The sequence below is a fragment of the Taudactylus pleione genome, unplaced genomic scaffold, assembly GCF_031769625.1.
Source record: "Taudactylus pleione unplaced genomic scaffold, aTauple2 ptg000288l, whole genome shotgun sequence".
NCBI lineage: Eukaryota > Metazoa > Chordata > Amphibia > Anura > Myobatrachidae > Taudactylus > Taudactylus pleione.
In genome coordinates this window covers 1,705,433-1,732,760 of record NW_028284690.1, presented here as the reverse complement: position 1 = coordinate 1,732,760, position 27,328 = coordinate 1,705,433, and the positions used below count along the sequence as shown (strand labels likewise).

The window sequence follows — 27,328 nt, the reverse complement described above, 5'->3', positions numbered from 1 at the left end:
AAAGTGCCTGCCTCCAGTTTGAACTTACGGAGAACCTGAGGAATCAATGCGATCAGAGTGAAGGTCAAAGGAACCACTAGGTCATCTACCAGGAGAGGTTCTGCATCCCTGGTGCTGGAACAGCATCGCGGTAGCTGACGATTGAAACGAGACGCCATCATGTCGATGTCCAGTAGGCACAATGGTGGACTTGGAAGACGTCAGCGCCCACTCTCCTGCATGAACATCCCGACTACTCAGGAAGTCCGCTTCCCAATTCTGAAATCCCGGGATGAAGACTGCGGACAGTGCTGGAAGATGATGCCCTGCCCAACAAAGAACACTGCTGACTTCCTGCATGGCTCCCTGACTGCGGGTGCCATCCTGGTGGTTTATGTACGTCACTGCAGTTGCATTGTCCGACATTACCTTCACCGGACTTTCCTAAAAGAGGTGATGTGCCTGACACAAGAGAGTCCTGTATACGGCTCCAGGATGTTGATGGAAAGCTGGCTCTCCTGAAGAGCCCAATGGCCCTGAAAGGTTAGGTGACAGGACACTGCCCCCCAGCCCCAAAAACTTGCATCAGTGGTAAGAACCACCCAGTCCTGGATCCAAAAGGGGTGTCCTTTGTCCAGATGTAAGCACTGGAGCCACCACAGTAGGGAGAGACGTACTTCCTGGGGAAGAATGAGGGGTAAATTTACTAAAATGGGAGTTCCAGGTATCTTCTAGAAGGTGCTAGATAAATAATAAGAAGAATCTGATTGGTTGCTATGGGAAACATCACTTCCCAAACAGAACTCCCATCTTAGGAAATTTACCCCTGAGAGTCTGTGCTTGAGGTTTGGGCGAGACTTGATTTATCGGTTTAGAATAACCCTTTAGGGAGGCCGGGAGTGGAACTGACCGTACTCCACCATGTTGAACGTTGAGACTAAAGACCCTAGAATCTGCATGCACAAGTGTATGGACACCCGACGCTGGCCTAGAAAGGTGCGGATTCTGGCTTGTAAAATCAAGATCTTGTCCAGAGGGAGGAAGACTGAGCTCTGGAATTCAACAAGGCTCCTAGGTGGAGCATCTCCTGGGACGTGATAGCGTGGATTTCCGCCAACTGATTATGCATCCGTGGGACTGTAGAAGCTCCAATGTCACATAAATTTGATCTGTGAGAACTGTTGGAGACTGGGCCAAAAGAAGCAAGTCCAAATTCAAAGACAGATTAGGAATATGCAGAGGCGCTCCCTAGTTCAGCAGCCTAGGTAGTTCTAGGTGGTACCCGGCCACCAGCCACAAATGTCTATATGCAAGAACTATTAGAAGAATCTTTGGCGCTACTAGAATACCAAAAAGAACAGATTAGATTCTACCTCAGAGCTGAGACTGTTTCAACCAATCCGAAACGCATTGGTTTAATTGGACACCCATCTGCAACACAAAAAACACTTAAGACGTGCTGCCATTGCCGCCATGACCTTTGTGAACACACGAGTGGCCGTGGACAGACCAAAGGGTCACGCCTGAAACTGATAATGGTTGGTTTGTATTGCAAACCTGAGAAAGTGTTGGTAATTGGCTCGTATAGGCATATGCACATAGGCATGCTGGATATCCAACGATGCCATAAAATCCCCCGGTTCCAAAACTAGGTTGATGGCCCGTAGGGACTCCATGCAGAATTTGGGAATCCAGAGGAATTTGTTCAGGTGTTTCAAATTGAGGATGGGTAGATGAGAGCAGTCCGGCTTCTGAACCAGAAACAGATTGGCGTAAAAGCCTAACCCTGGGACGGGGGAACTGGAATAACGACCCCAGAGCGAATACACTCCTCGAGAGCTTCCGCCTTTTCTGGCTGTGTAGGAAGGCAGTGGAAAAGAACCGGGAAGGCGAATGCTGTCAACAAGTGAACGGAGGTCTCTGACCCAAGCATCTGTCGTGGTCTGCACCCACATTACCTAAAAGCGTAGGTCTCTGACCCAAGCATCTGTCATGGTCTGCACCCACATTAACGAAAAGCGAAGAAGCCTGCCTCCCACTCCGAAGAGGCATGTTTTTCTTACTTGCTTGGCAGCCCGGACACCTAGTGGGCAAGGTTTGCTTACCTCTGGGCTTCAAGATTTAGGGGCCGAATTCTGGCTTCTGGGAAATGGTTGACCTCTGGCTTTGCCCTGTGGACGAAAGGAATAAGACTTTAGTCCTAAATGAGAGTCTGTGCCTTGAGGATTGGCCGAGACCTTATCCATCGCTTTGGAGAGGCCAGGAGTGAAACGTTGAGACCAAAGACCTCAGAATCTGCCTGCACGAGTGTATGGAAACCCGATGCTGGCTTGGAAAGGTGCAGACTGGGTTTTGTAAGGTCAAGATCTTGTCTGGAGGAAGGAAGAGTCTTCGTTCTGTAATCCAACAAGGTTCCCAGGTGGGGCATCTCCTGGGACGGTAATGCTCCTACAGCGGGATGATTTGGAAAAGTGAAAGCGTACTCCCAAGACACAACGTCTGACCCAAGCGTCTGTTGTGGTGTGTATCCACACTACTGAAAAGCAAAGAAGCCGGCGTCCCACTCCGAGGTCCCCGAGGAGGCCTGCCCCATCATGCGGCAGGCTTGTGCACTGGCATGGCAGCCGGACGTTTAGTGGATCAGGGTTGCTTACTTCTGTGGGCTTGAAGCTTTTAGGGGCCAAACCCTGGCTTCTGGGAAATGGTTGACCTATGGCTTTGCCCTGCGGATAAAGGAACAAGAGACTGACGTCCTAGGTCTCGGGAGTGGCGACTGACGGTAAGAAAGAATTTAGATGCTGCTAACGTGGTCACTATCATGTCCAATTCCGGACCGAACGTCACGTCACTTGAAAAGGGAAGGGCTTCCAGGGTCTTTTTGGATTCAGTGTCCACCTTGCAGGTTCGCAGCCTGAGTGCTCTTCCGGATGCAATTGTCAAAGTCAAAATTTTAGAAGTCAGAATCTGTGGCTGCTTCAGAGAGATAAGAAGCTGCTTCTCTAACATGCGCAACTAGGGCGAGTCCACGTCTCCACCAGGAGGTCTTCCAACTGTGCTTAATACGGAAAGTCTGCAACTGTTTTCTGCCTCGGCTCCTTGCATACAGGGAGCCGCCTTACCTTGTCCCCGATGAACGCCAGCTGCGGCTTCAGATGCGTAGGAGTCTGCGGCCGAAGTCCCTGAACCAGGCGCTAGGGCGGCAGAGGGGGCGTCCTATAGGAAGCCTTACACTGTCCGCTCGTTGTAAAAATTAAATAAATAAAATATAATAAACTGCGTGGGACCACCTAAAGTATAAACTGACGCACAGCTCCTGCCGGCACCAAACAAACTAAGGTCCTGTGGCGGGGAGAGGGGTTCAGAGGAGAGGAGCCTGTGCTTGTGGATAATTTTAATTTTCTCTTTGGTGCCCAGACTGTCCTCTGCAGACTATACCCAGTGTCATCGTTATGAACCCTAATGGAGGAAGAAAAAAGGCTAACAAACACTTCATTCTATATTTTATACTTACAAATAAAAAAGGTCTAACACAAAGCAAAATGCAGATACCTTTTTTTGTTTTTGGAGATGCCAACAGATCACCGCCACTTGGACATGTGCATGAAGAATTTTCATTTGTTATTACAACTTCTACACTACCACTGTTGTCTTCTGAGGAACTGCAGGAGTTGCAACCAATTTCCATAAAGCCTGAAGGCTCCTTAAAGAGAAAAAATAAAATAATAATAATTACCTAACAATTTCTATCAGAGACAGAAATATACACATAAAACAAAATCACTCTGAGATGCTATATCCACGGTCTTAAACCAATGATGACATGCTTAAATATAGGAGTTTTACTGCAACTCTTTCACTGGCTACCCGGATCATCTGTGACCGTACAATATAGTGCAGGAGTAGGCAATGTGTGGTACGCTAGCTGCTGTGGAATTACACCTTCCAGCATGCCCTACTACAATTTTAGTATACCTTAGGAACAGAACTGCAGCAGGGTATGCAGAGAGGTGTAGTTTCCCTGATAGAATATACCGTAGTGCACTGTGCAAGCACTTAATTGTAATCAAAGAGATTGCATGTAAAGACCTAGGAAGAAGGTTCACAGAACACTATCTAATGGAAGGAGGGCTGATGGGGTGTTTTTGTGGATTGTTAAATTAGTATTTAGCTTTGCAAACTTCTTGCCAATGCTCAAAGTTGTAAGAATAAATACTGGGTTAGATTCTATGCTGACTTATTGCTATTAAAATGTAATGGATTAATATAAAAAAGTAAATAAACACTACACTAAAAGTAGTATTTTAGCATACTTTAACAGGATTTTTTTATTTACTGTATGTTAAATCCCTTCTCAGTCTGTGGAGAGCACTGGAATATTGGGGTATAGAGATGCAGCATGAAGGAAAAAAAAATAAATGAAATGAAATTAACACAAAAAAAAAAAAAAAGACTGAAGTCTGCGGTGCCCCTCCTCTATATCTAGACGACTGAGAAGAACTATTTAGCAAAGCCCCAGCAAGTGGATAATTAAATTTAGGGGAGAGAGAAGAAATCAACATCAGAAATAGGAACTTGTCAAAAAAAAAAAAAAAAAAAAAAAAAAAAAAAACAGTCCAGGGTATAACAAACGAGGATGCAATTACAAAATGGAATAATAGTTGTTTTGGCTAGTCTCAATATAGGGGCATCTACTGATTGTTCAGAATCATTCAAAGGAAATAAAAAGGATGGAAGTCGTACGGTCCACGTAGATCTTCAGAGCACATCCAAAGAGGTCTTACCTGCCGAGAGGTCAGGTGATTGAAAGGCTGGTACCACAATTTCCTCCTTTAGGTGGAAACAAGAGACCACATTGGAAAAGGAATCAAAGGCATGTTCAGAATCATCCTGTCCCTATGAAAGTTTAAAAAGGGGGAGAGACATGAAAGCTCCCCTAAATCTGATACCCTACGGGCAGATGCGGTAGCCAGAAGAAACAGTCTTTGCAGTGAGCCACTTGACATCTACCGATTACAGGGGTTCGAACGGAGCTTCCTGAAGTGCTTGGAGCACCACTGCCAAATCCCATGCAACCACAGGAGGGACATAGGTAGGCTGTATACGGAGAACACCTTGCAGGAAAGTGTGAACATTTGGTAGAGCCAGTATGCGCTGATTAAACCAGAGACCTGCCCTTTCAGAGATGCTCGGCGGAAGCCTAGATCCAATCCAGCCTGAAGAAAGGCAAGAATTCTAGACATTAAAAACTTAGGGGGGGGATCTGGGGGGAGTCATAGTTTTCTTGGAGCACACCATTGGAAATATGTATGCCATATTATGTGATAAATCCTGGCTGAGGTCGGTTTACGGGCCCTGACCATGGTCTGGACCACAAGGCTGGAAAATCCCTTAAGCCATTAGGAGGGATGTCTCAAGAGCCAAGCCTTTAAAAGACAACTGGGCCATGTCCGGATGTAGACATAGCCTGAGACATCAGGTCTTCCCGTAGAGGAAGGTGAAGAGGAATGTCTATGGAGAGACTCTGAAGGTCGGAGAACCAATGGCGTCTGGGTCAACACAGAGCTATCAACAGGACTGTGCCAGCTTGAACATCCGAAGAACTTGAGGAAGCAGGAATATTGGGGGAAAGAGGTATACCAAATGGAAGGTCCATTTCACTGACAAAGCGTCCATGAAGGCTGCGTAGGGGCCCCTTGTCCTGGTTCCATATAATGAAAGTTTGTTGTTGTGTCTTAAGGCCATGAGATCCACATCCGGCACACCCCATTTGTCTACCAGGAGCTGAAAGACTTCTGAATGTAGAGAGCACTCTCCTGCACGCACGTCGTGATGGCTGAGGAAATCTGCTTCCCAATTAAGAACACCCGGGATGAATACCGCGGAGATGGCATTCAGTCCATGTGAGAATGTGGGACACTTCTGTCATTGCTGCTCGACACAGAGCGTCTCCTTGGTGATTGAGGTAGGCCACTGCCATGGGGTTGCTGGACTGTACTTGCCTGCCCTGGAGAATATCTGAGAGTGAGAGCTCTGTAATGGCTCAAGGTTCCGAGACATTGATTGGTAACTTTGCCTGGACTAGGGTCCAGTAGGCCTGGAAGGAGTGCTGGCCGGTCACTGCACCCCACCCTCGGAGGGTTGCGTCCATAGTAAGGAGAGCCCAACCCGGGATCCAAAAAGGGCGACCCTTATCTAAATGGAATGTCTGTAGCCAGGCTAGGGACAGGCAAACCTCTGGGGGGGAGCCCATCATCTAGGATCGAAGTAGAAGGGGTAGGCAGTTCCACCTGGAGAGGATCAGGTGTTATAGGGGCCTGGAGTGAAACTGAGCAAACTCCACCATGTCGAAGGTGGATACCATTGACCCCAATGTCTGCATTGCAGCATGAATTGACACTTGGCCAAGAGGGCTCCTAAAATGTACCATTCTATGAGAAGGTATCAGGGAAGACTTCTTCCAGTTGATCAGCCACCAGTGCGTTTATAGGAAGGCAATGGTTACCTGCAGATGGCGGTGAAGAATCTCTGGGGAGCTGGCCAACAGCAACAGGTCGTCTAAGTACGGGAGTAGTCTGATCCCTTGACGACGAAGGGAGACAGCCATAACTGCCATGATTTTGGTAAAGCCTCGAGGGGCCGTTGAGAGACCAAACGCTAGGGCCTGAAATTGGGAATGCTGCTGTAGGATAGCAAACTGGAAATATTGTTGATGAGAACGCACTATAGGTACATGTAAGTAAGCGTCCTGAATGTCCAGAGACACCATACAATCCCCAGGCTCCAAAGCCAGGATAATAGAATGGAGGCTTTCCATACGTAACCGGGGCACCCCGATAAACTTGTTCAGAGATTTGAGGTTGAGGATAGGCCGATGAGACCAGTTGGGCTTCTGAACCAGGAAAAGGGTAAAATAATAGCCCTTGCATCGTTGTGAGGAGGAGACCGGAAGTATTACTGCTGAATTCAGTAATGACTGAATGGCTTTTTGGAGCAGTAGGGCCTTGCTTGGGTCTGATGGAGGCCCTGTGCAAAAGAACTGTTGAGGCGGTCGCCTTTGTAAGGATAGAGTATATGTGTGGGAGACCACTTCTCTTACCCAGGCATCTGATGTGGTCTGATGCCAAAACTAGGCGAATTGAAGAAGTCTGCCTCCCACCCTGTGAGCCCCCGTCCCGTTCGGCTGTAGGCTTGTCTTCAGACTTGGCAGGTGGACGTCTAGTAGCCCAGGCTAGTTTGGCCCTAGGCTTGGGGGCCTTTGCTGATGCTTGCTGCCGTAGAAAGGACTGACCCTTAGCTTTTCCTTGAGGGCAAAAGGACCGAAAGGATGACATCCAAGGCTTTGTATTAAATGTAGAGGGCAGGAATGCAGTCGTGGAAGCGGCCAAAGTAGTCACAATGTTATCTAATTCTGGATCAAATAGGTTATCTCCAGAATAAGGAAGGGACTCCAGGGGCCCTTTGTGAACCTGAGTCTGCTTTCCAGGAACAGAGCCAAACAATAAGGCGAGCCACTACCAAAGTGGCAGATATCCTAGAGGCCAGGAAAGCCGTATCCATAGCTGCTTCTCCCAAGTAGGAGGCTGCATCTGTAATGAGAGATATGTAGGACAGCTGTTACCTCGAAGCATCAGGGTGTTTTCGAATTTTACACCTTTTACCGGGCATATTCCATGCTTCACTCATGTGATCAGATAGCTGATCTGAGTTAGGGAACACTGGTAAACCTTTTGTTTAAAAAGTGGTTGCATTTTTCTTAGTAGTGGGTTCTTCCTCTTCTATTTGTAAAAAAGATTTTACAGCTCTCACAAGAGCAGATATATGTAATTTAGAGGGTGGCTCCTCGTCTCCTAAAACGGAGTCAGTGAAAAAGGTCTGCATCTTCTGCCTCCCCAGATGATACTGTATAACAGAATCACATAACTGGGTGGACTGGAAACATAACACTGCAAGTTTATTAGGTTTAGTAGGTAAAGGCTTTTCCTTTTGCAACATTTGCTGTAAAACTGTAGGAGGTATTAGCCATACTCTGTACTGCGGTAGAGAGTACGCCTACCCATGGGGGAGGAAAAGGTTTTGCAGGCAGTACCTGCTGTGGTCAACCCACAGGGGGGGCTATCACTGGGATTGCCAAGTTGTCCGCAATCTTTGTCAGTACCTGAGGGGCCTGAGTCTATGCAACAATTTGTACAAAGACCATCCTGAATGAGGTCCTCTTGGGCTAAGCCCGCTGAGCAAGACTTACAAGACACCACAGTAGGAGCAGCAGCAACAACCTGCTTGTTATACTTTCCTCTGCTAGACAAAGCCACAAGAATAATAAAACAAACAGTATTATAGAGTGCAGTGAACACCCTGCAGTATGTGTAATATGGCACAGTGTGTGCGCAACCGTGCTATATAGTATGTGACAGCCCTCACAAATATATAGGAGATGTGAGGTACAATGAACCCCCTATACCTTAGTATGTCAGGGTAAATTAGAAAAAAGTATAAGGTATAAAAAGGTATAAGTTGACAGTAGATCAGCGCTAGCACAAGTCACATACAAATGCAGAAAAAAAAAAAAAAAAAACACTACACATCTGCAATTGGTACTACTATCAACTACACAGACGGCAGTGGCTGGCAGGATATAGCGCTGTATAACCTGGCCCGTGGGAGAGGTATACAGGAAGACTGGACCCAGCGTTCCCGTAGACATGTGAAGCAGAAAATTGCTGCTGCACGTCTAAGGGGGTGGAGGGTGAGGGAGGAGCAGCTCAGGGAACGGCTAGACCACAATGGAATGGCACCCTGAGGTGGGGGGAGGGGATGCAGGGAGAGCGCCTTGTCCCCGTGCTGACGTTAACCACTGGGTCCCCTGGCCTCTAAATATGCCTCTGTGCCAGTATATTAATGCCCCGGTGGTTTATTGGAGTCGTGGGTACACCAGTGTCCACAGAAGCTCCTACGGTCCCCGTCTCCTGAGACCAGAGGCTAGAATGCGTAAAGACACGGGCCCGCACAAGCGGGGGTCCGCCTTACCTGTCCCCTGGATTCCGGGCTGCAGTCCAGGGAGCTTGCTAGCTGGTCCCCACAAGAGTCCCGCCGGGAGTACCTAGTCGGGGCTTGGTGTCACGACACTGCAGAGGGGTGATTGAGCAGCAGCAGACATGTCCAAGGGACAGTTTTTTGCTGCTGCTCAGTTTAAAACAATAGAAATAAAAAAATAAATCTTAAAAATCAGCTTGGGCTCCTTGAAGCAGCCCCAGTTAAAAACTGTGACCCAGCTCCTGCCAGACACCAACGAAACAGAGTTGCCCTCAGGTTGTGGGCGGGGTATAGGGGGAAGGACGGGAGCATCCTGGGATTAAAAAGCTTTGCTGTTGGTGTCCGGTCCTCCAAGGTCTCGCCTACACCCCATTATCTCCCTGTGGTGCCCTATGGACCCTGAAGAAGAGGAAAATTATGCCAAATTCTGTTCAGAGTTAGACAATAATTGGGCATATTGTGATTCCTCCACTGGACAGTGGAGTATAAGCTCCTGTTGGACCAAATACTTAGTAGACATAACAGAAGAACTGTTTTAGAAAGAGCTGAGAAAAGTTTAATTTGGCAGCAAAGCGCATATAGCCATATATATATATTTTTTCCCCAGATAGGTTCCACCAGCTCAGCACTACCAGTGGAAGGTGAGCAAAGCAAACATCACAGGACAAAAAGTATCAGATCCAGTCTGCCCAGAAAATAATTGTGAATTTGTCAGAAATGTTGAAAGGGGGATAAAAAGATGAATACATTAGTGTGGAACATTACTACAGAAGAGAAAAAATGAGAGATATGGTAAGAACTTACCTTTGTTATCCATCTTCTTTCGAAGTCCATAGGGTCTACAGGATTGACCTTGGGGTAAAGCTGGATCTGGATCACAGGCACCACGCAGTTAAAGCTTTAGCTCCCAAGAAGCACTGGGTCTACCCTCCTCTATACCCCGCCCCCAAGCCACAGACACCTCAGTTGGTAAGTATCCAAGGCCGGAGGAGGAAAAACAGAGAGGGAAGACTGGAACACCCAAGAACCATACTCACAGAAAGGGAGACTGAAAACCGGTGGCCAGCCACACAGCCCATATGAAGCCAGGTGCGTTAGGGCGGGCGCCCTGTGGACCCTATGGACTCGAAGAAAGAACAAGAACTTACCATCTAATTTTCTTCTTCAGGGTCCATAGGGGATCCACAGGGTTGACCATGGGGATGTCCCAGAGCAGTCCAATTAATGGCGGGGATGCACCGGTGCTGAAAGGAGAATCCGGCGCCCAAAGGAAGCATCCTGAGAGGCAAAGGTGTCAAAAGCATAGAACCTCAGAAAAGTCTGGATAGACCATGTGGCTGCCTTACACAGCTGAACAGCTGAGGCGCCACGGCTAGCTGCTCACGAGGAACCCACAGACCGAGTAGAATGAGCCTTAATAGAGGCTGCAACAGGCAAACCCTGCTGTGTAGAAGCCTCACAAATAACCAAATGAAGCCAACGGGCCAGATTTTGTTTGTTGGGAGGCCACCCCCTCTTGTGAAAACCAAAGAGGACGAATAAGGAATCCGACTTCCGAATAGAACTAGTCCGGTCCACATAAACTTTGAGAGCAAGGACCACATCCAAGGAAGCCTCACCAGCCGAGAGATCAGGTGACTGAAAGGCCTGCACAACAATTTCCTGATTAATTTGGAACTTAGAAACCACTTTAGATAGAAAAGCTGGACGAGTACGAAGCACCACCCTGTCCTGGTGAAATATCAGAAACGGAGGATGACAGGAAAGTGCCCCCAAATCGGACACCCTCCTGGCCGAAGCAATCGCAGGAGTCTTAACAGTCAACCACTTGATTTCCACCGACTCAAACGGTTTCAATGGAGGGCCCGAAGCATAACCGCTAAATCCCAAGGAGCTACTGGGGGAACGAAGGGAGGCTGAATCCTGAGAACACCCTGGAAAAAGGTGCGGACATCTGGTAGTGGAACTATCCTTCACTGGAAAAGCACAGATATAGTGCACACATGAACTTTCAAAGAAGCTAGGCATAAGCCTAGGTCCAAACCAGACTGAAGGAACGCCAAAATCCTAGAAACACTAAACACTTGAGGATCGTAGTTTCTCGTCTCACACTCTGTGGTAAAACCTGGCGGAGGCAGGTTTGCACGCTTGCTGCATCGTGCTGATGACCGAGCTAGAAAAACCCTGGGACCTTAAGATGGATGTCTCAAGAGCCACGCCATCAAACACAGACGACCCAGATCCGGGTAAAGGCAGGGACCCTGAGAAAACAGGTCCGGACGTTGAGGCAGAAGGAACGGAGCGTCGATTGAGAGACTCCGAAGATCTGAGTACCAAGGATGTCGGGGCCAAGCCGGAGCCGCCAACAGAAGCGTGCCGCCATCCTGTTTGAATTTCTGAAGAACCAGAGGAAGTAGGGATATCGGAGGGAATAGATATGCCAACTGGAAGGTCCATCTCACCGTGTCCACCAGGCTTGCGTCGGCATCTCGTTTTGGACCCGTACACGGGCAACTTGTGATTGTGACAGGATGCCATGGGGTCCACCTACGGCAGTCCCCACGAGTAGTTGAAACACCTCTTGGTGAAGCAACCATTCCCCGGGTTGCACGTCGTGACGGCTGAGGAAGTCCGCCTCCCATTTGAGGACTCCTGGAATGAACACTGCCAAGATGGCTGGAAGGTGGCACTCCGCCCAAGACAGGATGCGTGACACCTCTGTCATTGCTGCTCGACTGCGAGTGCCCCCTTGATGGTTGATATGCGCCACCGTGGTGGCATCGTCGGACTGAACCTGCACGTCCTTTTGTGAAAGAGTGTGACATGACAACTGGAAGGCCCTGTACATGGCCCGAAGTTCCAGAATGTTGATCGGGAGAATTGCTTCTTCCACTGACCAACAGCCCTGAAGTGAAAGTGGACCTGTCACTGCAACCCAACCCCGGAGACTGGCATCTGTTGTGAGAAGAACCCAGTCCGGGATCAAAAGGGGCGACCCCTGGTGAGAGGAGATGTCTGAAGCCACCAAGCTAGAGACAGGTGCACCTCTGGAGACAACACCAGCATCTGAGTCCTGATCCGGTGTGGTAATCCATTCCATTTGGATAGAATCAGCCCCTGCAGGTGCCTGGATTGGAATTGGGCATACTCCACCATGTCGAACGCTGACACCATGGACTCCAGAACCCTCATTGCCGAGTGAACAGACACCCGGCAACTCTTCAGGCAACTGCACACCCGCCGTTGTAGGGAGGAAATCTTTTCTGGGGTCAGAAAGATCCTTTGTTGATGAGAATCCAGAAGGACTCCCAAATGAACCATCCTTTGTGATGGAATCAGAGAGGACTTCTTCCAATTTATCAACCACCCGTGCGCTTGCAGACAAGCGATCGTCAGGTGTAGATGTTGTAGAAGTACCTCCAGAGTGCTTGCCAGCAATAGGAGGTCTTCGAGATACGGCAGAAGCCATACACCCTGGCTCCATAGATGGGCAGCCATGACAGCCAGAAGTTTGGTGAATACCCTTGAAGCCATGGAGAGGCCAAAGGGCAGAGCCTGAAACTGGAAGTGGTGCTGTCGTATAGCAAACCGCAGATACCGCTGGTCTGAAGGTGCTGTAGAAACCACAGGCACCTCAGTTGTTAAGCAGCCAAGGCCGGAGGAGGAGACTAAACAGAGAGAAGGAAGACCGGAACACACAAGAAACCATACTCACAGAAATGGGAGACGGAAAAACCGGGGACCATCCACACAGCCCATTTGAAGCCATGTGCGTCAGGGCGGGCGCCCTGTGGACCCTATGGACTTTGTAGAAACAGAGATAACAAAGGTAAGTTCTTACCATATCGCCTGTTTTCTACTTCAGGGTCCATAGGGGGTCCACAGGGTTGACCTTGGGGATGTCCCAAAGCAGTTCAACTAAGGGCGGGGACGCTCCTGTGCAGAAAGGAGAATCCTGCTCCCAAAGGATGCATCCTGAGAGGCGAAGGTGTAAAACGCATAAAACCTCAAATAGTCTGAATTGAAGACCAAGTGGCTGCCTTGTACAGCTGAACAGCGGAGGCACCACGTCTAGCAGCCCAAGAAGGACCCACAGACCGAGTGGAATGAGCCTTAACAGAGGCTGGGACAGGTAAACCTTCCTGTATATAAGCCTCACGAATAACAGAACAAAGCCAAAGGGCTAAAGTTTGTTTGTTGGCAGGCCAACCCCTCCTGTGAAAACCAAAGAGGACAAAGAATCTGATTTTCTAACAAAAGCAGTCCGGTCCACATAAGTTCTGAGAGCACGGACAACGTCCAACGAAACATCACCAGCTGTAAGGTCAGGTGACTGAAAAGCTGGCACCACAAGCTCCTGATTGATGTGGAACTTAGAGACTACTTTAGGCAAAAACTCAGGACGAGTGCGAAGCACCGCTCTGTCCTGGTGATAAATTAAGAAGGGGGGACTATAGGAAAGCGCCCCCAACTCAGATACCCTCCTGGCTGAAGCAATAGTCAGGAGAAAAACAGTCTTAAGTGTTAACCACTTGAGGTCAACTGACACAAGAGGCTCAAACGTAGGTCCCTGCAGGACCCGAAAGAACCACCGCCAAGTCCCACGGAGCCACTGGAGGCACAAAGGGAGGCGAGATTTGAAGAACACCCTGGAAAAAGGTGTTAACATCAGGCAGTGTAGCGATCCTACGTTTGAACCACACAGACAGAGCTGACACATGAACCTTCAGGGAAGCCAGACGTAAGCCCAGGTCAAGACCTAACTGGAGAAACGCCAAAATCCTAGAAAACATGAACACCTGAGGATCAAAGTTTCTGGACTCACACCACTGAAAGTAAGTGTGCCACACCCTGTGGTAAATCCAAGTGGAGGCAGGTTTACGCGCCCTGAGCATGGTACTGATGACAGAGCTCAAAAATCCCCTTAAGACTGCTGTCTCAAGAGCCACGACGTCAAAGACAGTCAACCCAGATCCGGGTAAAGGCAGGGCCCCTGAGACAGCAGGTCCCGACGCTGAGGTAGAAGGTACGGCACGTCGACAGACAAGCTCCTGAGATCAGAGTACCAAGGACGTCTGGGCCACGCTGGAGCCACCAGCAGAAACGTGCCTCCGTCCTGTTTGGCAACAGGGAGATCGGGGGAAACAGGTAAGCTACGTGGAATGTCCACTTAACCGACAGCGCGTCCGCCAGACTTGCGCTGGCGTCCCTTGTCCTTGAGCCATAAACAGGCAACTTGTAGTTGTGACGGGAGGTCCAACTCCAGCAGTCCCCATTTGTCCACGAGAAGTTGAAACACCTCTGGGTGAAGCGACCATTCCCCTGGGTGCACGTCGTGACGGCTGAGGAAGTCCGCAACCCAGTCGGGGACTCCCGGGATGAAGACTGCAGAGATCGCAGGAAGGTGGCACTCCGCCCAAGACAGGATGCGAGACACCTAACATCGCCGCCCGACAGAGTTCCTCCCTGGTGATTGATGTACGCCACCGTGGTGGCGTTGTCGGATTGCACCTGTACCGCCCTTCCGTGAAGAGCGGTGCCGGACGACAGCAGAGCCCTGTACACGGCCCGCAGCTCCAGAATGTTTATCGGAAGAATCGCTTCCTCCGCAGACCAACGGCCCTGAATAGACAACGAGCCGGTCACTGCCCCCCAACCCCGTAGACTGGCATCTGTTGTGAGCAGCACCCAGTCCGGGATCCAAAAGGGGCGAACCTCGATGAGATGAGCTGTCTGAAGCCACCAAGCTAGAGACCGGCGCACTTCCGGGGACAAGATCAGTGTCTAGGATCGGATCCAGTGAGGTAACCCGTTCCATTCGGACAGAATCTGCCCCTGCAAGGGCCTGGAATGGAACTGGGCAAACTCCACCATGTCGAATGCCGACACCATGGACCCTAGGACTCTCATTGCCGAGTCGAATTACCGACACCCTGCAACTGCTCAGGCAACTGTGTATCCTCAGTTGTAGGGAGGACACCTTTTCTGGAGTCAGGAAAATCCTCTGCTCCCAGAAGGGCTCCCAAATGGACCATCCTTTGCGATGGGATCAGAGATGACTTGTTCCAATTTATCAACCACCCGTGTGCCTGAAGACAAGCAATGGTCAGGTGGAGATGTCGAAGTACCACCTCCAGGGAGCTCGCCAGCAGAAGATCATCCAGATACGGCAGCAGCCGTATACCCTGGACCTGAAGGTGGGCAGCCATAATTGCCATCAGCTTGGTGAACACCCTCGGAGCCGTGGAAAGGTCAAAAGGCAACTCCCGAAACTGGTAGTGATGTTGCAGGAGAGCAAACCTCAGCACCTGCACACCAGCGGTATCTATGGGCACGTGGAGATAGGCGTCCTGGATATCCAGGGAGACCATGGAGGGTTCCATCACGTAACGTTTCCATCCTGAACTTGGGAACTCTGAAGTATTTGTTCAGAGACTTCAAATTCAGGATAGGGCAATGAGAACTATTGGGCTTCTGTACAAGAAGCAGAGTAGAATAGTCCCCCACCCCGCGCTGAGACTGTGGAACGGGAACAATGACCCCTGCTTGTAGCAAGGATTGTATAGCCACCTGAATCTAGGAAGCTTTGGTCTTGTCCAGAGAAGGACTCATGCAAAAAAACTGGTGGGGCGGCCTGAACCGAAAAGACAGGGCGTACCCCTGAGAGACTACTTCTCGAACCCAGGCATGCGTGGTGGTATTGTGCCAACACTGGGCGAATTGGAGTAGTCGGCCTCCCACACTGAGGTCACCCAGAGGGAGGCCCGTCCCATCAGGCAGCAGGTTTATCCTCCTACTTGGAAGAAGAGCGCGGAGCACTCCAGGCTTGCTTCTTGGATTTAGTGGCGGTCTTAACCGCCGACTGCCTCTGCAAGGACTGACCTTTTGCCTTACCCTGAAAGGAACGAAAGGCCGAGCTCCGGACCTTGGCAGGCGTTGCTGCTGAAGGGAGGAAAGCTGACTTGGATTTAGCCAGGGTATCCACTATTTTGTCCAAGTCCGGACCAAATAGCAATTCTCCATTGAAAGGTAAGGCCTCCAGACCTTTCTTTGAATCAGCGTCTGCTCTCCAGGACCTCAGCCATAAGGATCGGCGGGCAGACACTGCTGCAACCGATACTCGAGAGGTCAGCAGACTAGCATCCAAAGAGGCTTCTCCAATGTAGGAAGCAGCGTCTCTCATCTGTCCTAACAATGCCCTCTGGACATCCGGAGCATCATCCGGAAAGGTATCCTCTAATGCGTTGGCCCAACCCTCAATGGCCTTGGCCACCCAGGAGATGGCCATGGACGGTCGGGCCACTGCCCCTGAGAGGGAGTAAATGGACTTTAGGCAAGTCTCAACTTTTCTGTCCGTGGGATCCTTCAGCGAGGATATAGACGGTAATGGCAGAGTAGCGCTCTTTATTAAACGGGTGACATGGGAATCCACCGCCGGTGGAGTTTCCCATTTTTTACAATGTGCCTCAGGAAAAGGATAACTAGAAGCCAACCACTTCTGTGGCAGGAATCTCTTACTGGGCGCCTGCCAAGCCACCACCATATGATCCGTCAACTGATCAGACAGGGGAAACACCGCAGAAGCCACCTTCGTTTTTTTGAAAAGAGGATACTTTGACTTAGGAGCTGGTGCCTCATCCTCTATTAGGAGAATGGCTCGCACCGCCCTAACCAGTGCTCGCACATTAATGGACGACTTGGTATCTATCTCCTGGACCGATGTGTCCAAGTCCGTTTCTTCATGAACCTCCCCATCATCTGAGGGCCCCTTGGAGTCCGATAAATGCGCCACCTGCGCCATTAGTGCGCGTTTTGGCGCCCTTGAAGGCATGTTACTCTGCAACATTGACTGAAAAGCCGAAGATGCGCCCGCCAAATTATGTACTGAGTTGGAGAGCACATCCACCCAGCGTGGAGGAGCCGCCACAGGGGCCGGGAAGGGCAACACAGACTGCTGCATCATAGGGGAAGCCTGTATATAACCACGCATAAGGACCATCAGACTGAGACCCGGGGGGGGGGGGCTCCACAATAATTGCGGGACACCCGGGGAATGGGGGATGGCCGGCTGGGGCAACGCCCTAGTAGGGACAGCAGTTGGGACCGACAGACTGTCCGCAATAGACACCAGCACCTGAGAAGATATCGCCCATGGTGGTTCCTGCTTCATAGGAGGTTTTGATGGGCCAGGAACCACCTGGCACCGTCTACACAGGCCGTCCTGTGACAAATCCTCCCTATCCACTCCTGCAGAACAGCGTCCGCAGGAGACCAACACTTGAGCCACGGAGTGCTCAATCTCCTCTTCCGACATGACAAAATATATTATATAAATAAATATATCTGGCAACAGAGCAGAATCAAGCGCACTCACCAGTGTGCTGAACAACAGCCCACAATATGGCACTGTGTAGCACACAACTGTATGTGACAGACCTAACAAATACGTGATTTATATAGGTGAGGTCTGTAGAAACGCCCCTCCCCCACACACCTGTAGGGCTTGTAGGAGAAGGAAAGGGATAGATATAGGCTGACAGTAAGTAGAAATAAACACAAGACAGGCAGCACTAGCAAAAGTCACATACCATGCAGGAAGATATACTCACTGCACCTTTCCACTACAATCAACCTGCCAGATACAGTGCTGTGTACACTGTCCTTGATCGGGGGAGAGGTACACAGGGGGACCAGTCTGCGTGCTCCCTGAGAGATCTGCGCTGCCAGAGAAAATGGCCCCCAGAGACCTCAGAGGAGTGGCCAAGGAATCTGCAGCTCAGCGACGCCAGACTTCGTGCTGAAAGGCACGCTGAGCTGAGGGGAGGAGCCACTAAACAGGGAAGGCTTCCTCCCCTGGCTAGCTATTAACCCCCGGGTTGCCGGCAACCCGCTTGCCACTAAATAACCCTGGTGGTCTAGTGGACTGACGGGGTATTCCTCCGATGGAGGGGGAGCCCGCCGCCACCACTAGCTCCCCCGGTCTGTCCTCAAAACCGGGGGGCATAGGACTGCATTTTACTGGCACCCGCGAGTCTCCGCTAATCAGCGACTCGCGACTTACCTGTCACTCCCCGGCATCTCCGGCAGCAGTCCAGGGAGGTCTAGTACGGACTCTGGCCTCCCGCCTCGATCCCCAGTGCAATACTGGCGTCGCGGCGCCAGCGGGGAGTAAGAACGGCAGCGTGGGCGTCTGCACAGACAGCCCTTCGCTGCCACTCTGAAGAGCCCAGTAAAAATAAAAAATGAAAAAGGCTCTATAAAAAATTAAAAAGCTTTGGGGGGCTGCTTCTGCAGCCCCTCTGCGCAGAGTGACCCGACTCCGGCCGGGCACCAACTCAAACTGGGGTGCCTGTGGCTCGGGGGCGGGGTATAGAGGACGGACCCAAGTGCAGCCTTTGTGTTCCCTCTAGCTCCGGCGCGAGGCAGGGCGCCGGAGCTAGAGGGGGCATGTCCGTGCGCGCGCGCGAGAAGGGGGCGTGGTCATCAAAAAGGGGGCGTGTCTATAAGACGCGTCCCCTTTTCGTCACTCTTGGGGGCGTGCCCGGCACTTACGGACACGCCTGGCAGCCCCCAAGCCCTGCAGACAGGGAGAATAGATGACGGGCGCATGCGCCCGGCGTCTATTCTCCGGCGGTGACCGGGTCACTGCACATTTCTTCACCCGCGGGACACTGCGACCCGCGGGTGAAGATGGTTCCCGCAGGCTGTTAGGGCAGGGCGCTTTTTGCCCTCCTTCTGGAGGGCAGGGCGCTTTTTGCCTTCCAGAAAGAGGGCAGGGCGCCGCGCCCCGCTAAAACAGCCTAATGGGAACGCTACATCCTGGGAGCAGCTAAAGCTTTAACTGCGTGGTGCCCGTGGATCCAGATCCAGCTATACCCCAAGGTCAACCCTGTGGATCCCCTATGGACCCTGAAGTAGAAATATATATATTTATATTATCAAATCTATTGGGAAGTCAAGTGGCTAACTACTGGCGAACCCACAAGCATGCAAAACAGGACCACAGATGTGGTACCGTGTAGCACGCAGCTATGTGACCGACCTCACAAATATATAAATTCATGTAAGTGAGGTCATAGAAAAGCCCTTCCCACACACACCTGCCAGGACCATAGGAGAAGAAGGAAAGGGATAGGTATAGACTAACAGTATTTTGACATAAAGCAGACAGTCAGCGCTAGCAAAAGTCACATACAATGCAGAAGTTAATACTCATTGCACCTTGTCACTACAATCAACCTGCCCAGATTCAGTGTCTGGGAGGGCTATAATGCTGTGTACACAAGGGGACCGGTCCACGCGATGCCTGAGAGAGCTACGCTGCCCTTGTAAAGATGGACGTCGGAGACTTCAGAGGAGGAATGGCCGAAGGAGGAAGCAGCTCAGCGACACCACACCCGAGCGAAAAAGCCGCGCTGAGGAGAGGAGCCGCTGAGCAGGGAAGGCTGCCTCCCCAGGCCGGCTATTAACCACCGGGATGCCGGCTCCCGCTTGCCGCATTAATCCCTGGTGGTCTAGTGGACGCGCGGCGTATGCCTCAGGTGTGGGGGAGCCCACTGCCAGCGCCTCGGGTCTGTCCCCAGAGACAAGACACTGCATGTACCTGCTCCCCGTCGATCTGGCAGCAGTCTAGGGGATCCCCCAGAGCCTAGCTAGCACAGTCTCTGGGGTCCCGCCGTAATCCCCAGATCTGTACTGGCGTCACAGCGCTGGCGGTGTGTAGGAGCTTAGGGGCTGTCAACCAGCCCCCTGTGCAAATGGTGACCCGACTCCGGTCGGGCACCAACTTAAACTGAGGTGCCTGTGGCTTGGGGGCTGGGTATAGAGGAGGATGGACCCATTGCATCCTGGGAGCTAAAGCTTTAACTGCGTGGTGCCCGTGGTTCCAGATCCAGCTAAACCCCAAGGTCAACCCTTTGGACCCCTTATGGACCCTGAAGAAGAAAGCTATACAGGTTGAGTCTCCCATATCCAAATATTCCGAAATACGGAATAATTTTGGCATGACTGAGATAATAAAACCTTTGATTTTTGATGGTTCAATGTACACAAACTTTGTCTAAGGCACAAATTATTAAAAAATATGGTATAAAAATACCTTCAGGCTGTGTGTATAGGGTGTAAATGAAACAAATTTATTTCATGTATGTACACAAACTTTGCTTAAGCCACAAAAGTATTGAAAATATTGTATAAAATGAGCTGCAGGCTGTGTATATAAGCTGTATATAACACATAAATGTATTCTGTGTGTATATTGGGGTCCCATTCCCAAGATATTTCATTATGATAGCAATTATTTCAAAATACGGAATATTCCGTTATCCAAAATACCTCTGGTCCCAAGCATTTTGGATATGGGAGACTCAACCTGTAATATTATACACGGTTAGAAACAGAAGGATAGGAGTTATCTGTAATAAGGATTTAATCATTATAAAATGTAAATCACAAACAGAGTTTCCTGTGGCTGGGAGAAAGATGTTGACACTGTAGCTGCCTCAGATTCCGGTCAGCTTTCCACATAGATGAAATACTGACAAAAACAGGAACTATATATATGAGGGGTTAAGAATAAATAGCACCATCAGCATTAATAAATATCTGCCCAAAGGCAACCACATATAAGTACCACCCTCAGGTTCCCATAGGGAGAGAGGAGACAGCTTCCAAATCCACAACATTGGCCAGAGCTGTCTTTTTGTTATGGTCACTGTAAGTAGCAGGTATCCACCCTAACAGCAACAGGGATTGGCATATATTTTGCAAAGAAAAACAGCCTCCCAAATTTTAATACAGAAGGCAATGCTCACAACACTTAATACATTAAACCCAAATGAAAGACTTAGCATCCTCAGGTAGCAATACTGTAAAGCTCTGCTCCAAGGGCACCTGGGGAAAAATTTTAGTTATGGTAGCCTTACCTAGATAACTCCTTTTCTGCGAGGTCCATAGGGTCCACAGGGATACCATGGGGATATTATGGTTGGAGATATCCAGGCCCCAAACAGTTAAAGCCTCAGCTCCCAGGATGCCTCCATATATATCCCTAGTAACTGGCCTTCAGTTTTGTTAACAAGCCTCAAGGCAGGAGAAGGAAAGAGGAGACGGAAGAGCAATTGTACACCAGAAACATTTATACAAGATGAGGATTCCGTGACCGAAAGAAAAAAATTATCCATGCAACCAGGTGCGTCAGAGTGGGTGCCCTGTGTACCTCGAAGAAAATGAGTTATCTAGGTTAAGTCTACCATAAATAATTTTCTTCAAGGTCCATAGGGATCCACAGAGATACCATGGGGATTTCCTAAAGCAGTTCTCCTAGGGTGGGGGATGCTCCTGAGCAGAAAGGAGAACTCGTCGCCAAAAGGAAGCATCCTGAGAGGCAAAAGTATCAAAGGCATAGAACTTAAGAAAAGTGTGGACAGAAGACCACGTGGCTGCCTTACACAACTGTACAGCAGAGGCACCACGACTCAATTGTTACGATGGCCCTACAGACCGGGTAGAATGTACTGTCACCGTGCTTGGGACAGGGAGATCAGCCTGTGTGTACACCTTAGAGATAGTCATATGTAGCCATCTCGCCAGAGTCTGCTTGCTAGCTGGCCATCCTCGTTTGTGAACCCATATAATACAAAAATCTGATTTTCTAACAGTTTGTACGCTCCACATAAATACGGAGAGCACGTACTACATCCAGGGAGGATTCACCTACAGAAAAATCTGAAGCCTGAAAAGCTGGAACTACAATTTCTTAATTCACAAGAAAACGGGACACTACCGTAGGAAGGTAACCCTCCCTTGTACGAAGAACATCTTTATCCTGGTAAAAAAAAAAATCAAAAATGGGGAGCGACAAGTTAGCGCTGCCAAATCAGAAATACTGCGTGCAGAAGAGATAGCGAGGAGAAAAAGTGTCTTTACTGTGTCCAGGGGTTTAAATGAGGTAGCCCCTGAAGAACCAATGACAAATCCCATGGTACTACCAGTGGAACAAAAGGAGGCTGAGCTCGCAGCTCTCCCTGAAAAAAAATTCTAATATCTGGTAATGAGGAAATCTTCCTCTAGAACCAGACTGACAGTGCAGAAACCGGCACTTTCAAAATGGCCAGGCGGAGACCACGGTCTAAACCCGCCTGGAGAAAAGCCACTGCCCTGGAAATCCTGAACACCTTAGGATCATACTTTCTGTGGGAACACCACTGACCAAAAGAATGCCAAACCCTATAATTGATGCGGGTAGAGGCAGGCTTTCATGCCCTAAGCATTGTCTGAATTACAGAAATGGAAAAACCTTTTGCTCTTAAGATGGGAGATTCAAGAGCCACGCCGTCAAAGCCAGACGAGATAAGTCCGGATGCCGGCAGGGACCCTGCGTTAGCAGATCCTGCCATAGAGGAAGAGGATACGGTCTATTGATAGATTCTGTATGTCGGTGAACCAATGACGTCTGGGCCATGCCGGAGCCACCTGTATTACTATTCCGCCTTCCTGCTTTAATTTCCCCGAGAACCATTGGGAGGAGGGAAATCAGAGGAAAAAGATACGCCAGCTTGAAAAGCCATCTTACTGCCAGTGCGTCCACAAAAGGTTGCTGATGGGTCTCTGGACCCGGACCTGGGGACCTTGTGGTTGTGATATGACGCCATGAGATCTCTCTCTAGTAGACCCCGTTTACCAGTAACTGAAACACTCCCGGAAGGAGAGCCCATTCTCTGGCGTGCATGTCCTGACGACTTAAGTCTGCTTCCCAATTGAGTACTTCTGGTATGAATATTGCCGAGATGGCCAGAAGATGACGTTCTGCCCATATCAGAACCTTTGTCACTTCTTTCATGGATGCGCAACATCTCGTGCCTCCGATAATTGAGGTAGGCCACTGTAGTCGCATTGTTGGACTGGATCTGGACTGGCCTCCCCTGGAGCAGGGGAGGCCAGTGCCATGACAAGTGCTTTGTATAGTGCTCACAGTTCCAGAATGTTTATTGGCAATGACTTTCCTGACTTGTATCTTCCCTGAAAGGTGTGATGACCTGTCACTGCCCCCCATCCGCGAAGACTGGCGTCTGTGGTGAGAAGCACCCACTTTAGAATCCAGAATGTGCGACCTTTGTTCAGATGATCTTTTCTCAGCCACCACAGGAGGGAGTGACAAACCTCTGGAGTGAGAATGATCCTCTGGGACCTTATTAGATGATACTGTCCGTTCCACTTGGAGAGAATCAATTTTTGCAGAGGCCTGGAATTAAACAGGGCATACCCCACCATGTCAAAAGTGGATACCATTGATCCCAGTATCTGCATTGCTAACAATGGATACCCTTCGCTTGTATAGCAACTTGCATTCTCGCAATCTTGTCCTCTGGCAGAAACACAGTTTGTGCCCGAGAATCCAGAAGAGCTCACAGACGTACCATCTCTGCTGTGTTGGAGAAAGCGACGACTTCTTCCAATTGATGATCCAGCCGTGCTTTTGTAGGCAGGCTATGGTCAGTTGAAGATGGTTTTGTAAAACAACCGGAGTCTGCGCCAATATTAGAAGGTTGTCCAGATATTGCAGTATTCTGACTCCGACACGTGAGATAGGCCATCATTTTGGTAAATACCGGGGAGCCTTAGATATGCCAAAGGGTAGCGCATGAAATTGGTATTGTTGCTGAAGGACAGCAAACCGTAAAATATGTTGGTGGGATAGTTAGGAACATGCAGATATGCATCCTGAATGTCCAGGGAAACCATGTAATCCCCTGGTTCCATTGCCAAAATATTTGACCGGAGAGTTTCCATACGAAACTTGGGTACAATGATAAACCTGTTGAGGATTTTTAGATTTAGTATAGGACAATGAGCCCCATTCGATCTCTGAACCAGGAACAGATTGGAATAACCACCACTTCCCTGTTATGACACAGGAACTGGGATTATTACCCCCGCCTGCAGCAAGGAGTGAATGGCTTCCTGAAGGGTCAAGGCCTTAACTGCATCTGATGGAGGATCCATGCGAAAAAACTTCTGGGGAGGATGCCTTCTGAAAGTGAGGGCATACCCCTGAGAGACCACTTCTCGGGCCCAGGCAACTGTTGTTTGACGCCAAAAATCCGCAAACTGAAGATGGCCTCCCACCCAGGGATCCCCCAGGAGGAGGCCTGCCCCATCAGGCTGAGTGTTTGTCGTCTGGTTTAGAAGCTGGACCAGACCTCCTAGTTTGTCGCCTTATGAAAACTTAGAGGAAGACTGTTCCCTTGCTCGGCCCTGAGGACGTTAAGAACAAAAAGAAACCTGTCTATAGTTGCTGTAGATGGCAGACCTGCTGACTTTGAAGCCGTCAAGAGTAGCTATTATTTTATCAAACTCTGCTCCAAAGTCTAAAAGTCTAGCATCTACTGCAGCTACTCCCAGAAAGGAAGCCACTTTCTGTATATGGCAGATATACATCCTCTGGTCACTGGTAGCATCTGGTAGTGAATATTCCAATGCCCCCATCCATTTTTCAACAGCTTTGGCTACCCAGGATCCAGCCATAGCTGGACGAGTAACAGCTCCAGATGATAGAAAAATTGAAGCATGTTTAAGACAATATTTTCATCTGTGCCATTTCCATCAGCATCTTCTCTGAAGGATTCCAATGTAGCATTTCTGATTAAATGAGTCACATGAGTATCCACAGTAGGAGGTACCTCCCACTTAGTACATACAGAAGCCAGGAAAGGATAAAACGATATTATTTTATTCACATAAAACAGTTTGTCCGGATTACCCTCATGCCCAATCCATAAACTCAGTGAGCTGTACAGATACAGGAAACTCAGTTTTGGCCACCTTCCGGTGGTGAATAATCATTGGAGCCTTCTTATTATGAGCTGGTTCATCATCCTGAATATCTAGGATTGATTTAACCGCCCTCACCAAAGAAGGAACCATCCACTGTGGAAGAATGGTCCTCTTCCCCCGAGCTAGACCCTGGAGAGGAACCCTGTGCATTGTCCGATTCCTCCGATGATGCTTCTGAATCCATATGTTGGGCAGACTGATAAAACAAGAGATATGGTAAGAACTTACCTTTGTTATCTCTGTTTCTACGAAGTCCATAGGGTCCACAGGGTGACCTTGGGGTATAGCTGGATCCTGGATCCTCGGGCACCACGGAGTTAAAGCTTTTAGCTGCTCCCAGGATGCACTTGGGTCCAACCTCCCCTATACCCCGCCCCAGAGCCACAGGCACCTCAGTTGGTAAGCAGCCCAGGCCGGAGGAGGAGACGAAACAGAGAGAAGGAAGACTGGAACACACAAGAACCATACTCACAGAAATGGGAGACGGAAAACCGGTGACCAGTCACAGAGCCCATATGAAGCCAGGTGCGTCAGGGCGGGTGCCCTGTGGACCCTATGGACTTCGTAGAAACAGAGATAACAAAGGTAAGTTCTTACCATATCTCTTGTTTTCTACTTCAGGGTCCATAGGGGTCCACAGGGTGACCTTGGGGATGTCCCAAAGCAGTCCAACTAAGGGCGGGGACGCTCCTGTGCTGATAGGACAACCCGGCGCCCAAAGGATGCATCCTGAGAGGCGAAGGTGTCAAACGCATAGAACCTCAAAAAGGTCTGAATGGAAGACCAGGTGGCCGCCTTACAGAGCTGAACAGCAGAGGCGCCACGGCTAGCAGCCCAAGAAGGGCCCACAGACCGAGTGGAATGAGCCTTAACAGAGGCTGGAACAGGTAAACCCTCCTGCATATAAGCCTCAATAATAACAGAACGAAGCCAACGGGCTAGAGTCTGTTTGTTGGCAGGCCAACCCCTCTTGTGAAAACCAAAGAGGATAAACAAAGAATCAGACTTCCTCACAGAACTAGTCCGGTCCACATAAACCTGGAGTGCACGGACAACGTCTAAGGAAGCCTCCCCAGCCGAAAGATCAGGCGACTGAAAGGCTGGTACAGCAATTTCCTGATTAATGTGGAACCTGGAAACCACCTTAGGCAGGAACTCAGGACGAGTGCGAAGCACCGCTCTGTCCTGATGAAAAATCAGAAAAGGGGGACGACAAGAAAGCGCCCCCAAATCTGAAACCCTCCTGGCAGAAGCAATTGCCAAGAGGAAAACAGTTTTAAAAGCTAGCCACTTGAGCTCCACTGACTCCAAGGGCTCAAAAGGCGGACCCTGTAAGGCCCGAAGAACCACCGCCAAATCCCACGGGGCCACAAAGGGAAGCTGGATTCTCAAAACTCCCTGGAAAAAGGTGTGTACGTCCGGCATAGCAGCGATCCTGCGCTGGAACCACACCGACAGAGCAGACACGTGCACCTTCAGCGAAGAAAGACGTAATCCTAAATCCAAACCCGACTGAAGGAAAGCCAGAATACGCGAAACCCGGAACACCTGGGGATCATAGTTTCTGGCCTCGCACCACTGAAAGTAAGTGTGCCACACTCTGTGATAGATCCTCGCGGAAGCAGGCTTGCGCGCCCTCAGCATGGTGGTAATAACGGAGCTAGAAAAGCCCCGAGACCTCAGGACGGCTGTCTCAAGAGCCACGCCGTCAAAGATAGTCGACCCAGATCCGGGTGAAGACAGGGTCCCTGAGACAACAGGTCCCTCCGTTGAGGTAGGAGGTACGGAGCGTCGATGGACAGGCTCCGCAAATCGGAGTACCACGGCCTTCTGGGCCACGCTGGGGCCACCAGGATCAGTGTGCCTCCGTCCTGTTTGAACTTGCGCAGGACCCGAGGCAGCAGAGATATCGGAGGGAACAAGTAAGCCAGATGAAACAGCCATTTCACCGACAGCGCATCTATCAGACTTGCGCCTGCGTCCCTTGTCCTTGACCCGTACACAGGCAGCTTGTGATTGTGACGGGACGCCATCAGGTCCAGCTCTGGCAGCCCCCACTTGTCCACGAGTAGTTGGAATACCTCTGGATGAAGCGACCATTCCCCGGGATGCACGTCGTAACGGCTGAGGAAGTCTGCCTCCCAATTGAGGACTCCTGGGATGAAAACTGCCGAGAGAGCTGGAAGATAGCGCTCCGCCCAAGCCAGGACGCGGGACACCTCCGACATCGCAGCTCGACTGCGAGTCCCTCCCTGGTGATTGATGTACGCCACCGTGGTGGCGTTGTCTGACTGCACCTGAACGGCCCTTCCGTGAAGAGCGGTGCCGGACAACTGCAGGGCTCTGTATACTGCCCGCAGTTCCAGGATGTTGATTGGAAGAATCGTTTCCTCCGCCGACCAACGACCCTGAAGTGACAAGGAGCCTGTCACCGCCCCAGAACCCCGGAGACTGGCATCTGTCGTGAGCAGAACCCATTCCGGGA

General features: G+C 50.0%; 1 protein-coding gene across 2 annotated transcripts in view; it reads right to left on the bottom strand.

The window, feature by feature from the left end:
- The window catches only part of GGNBP2 (gametogenetin binding protein 2), a 105,812-nt gene that overhangs the window by 12,419 nt on the left and 66,065 nt on the right, over nucleotides 1–27,328 (bottom strand). For both annotated transcript variants that reach the window (XM_088482441.1, XM_088482440.1), the window contains exon 9: nucleotides 3,529–3,679. In XM_088482441.1, the coding sequence (XP_088338567.1) occupies nucleotides 3,529–3,679 (151 nt within the window). The remainder of the gene's footprint in view (nucleotides 1–3,528; nucleotides 3,680–27,328) is intronic.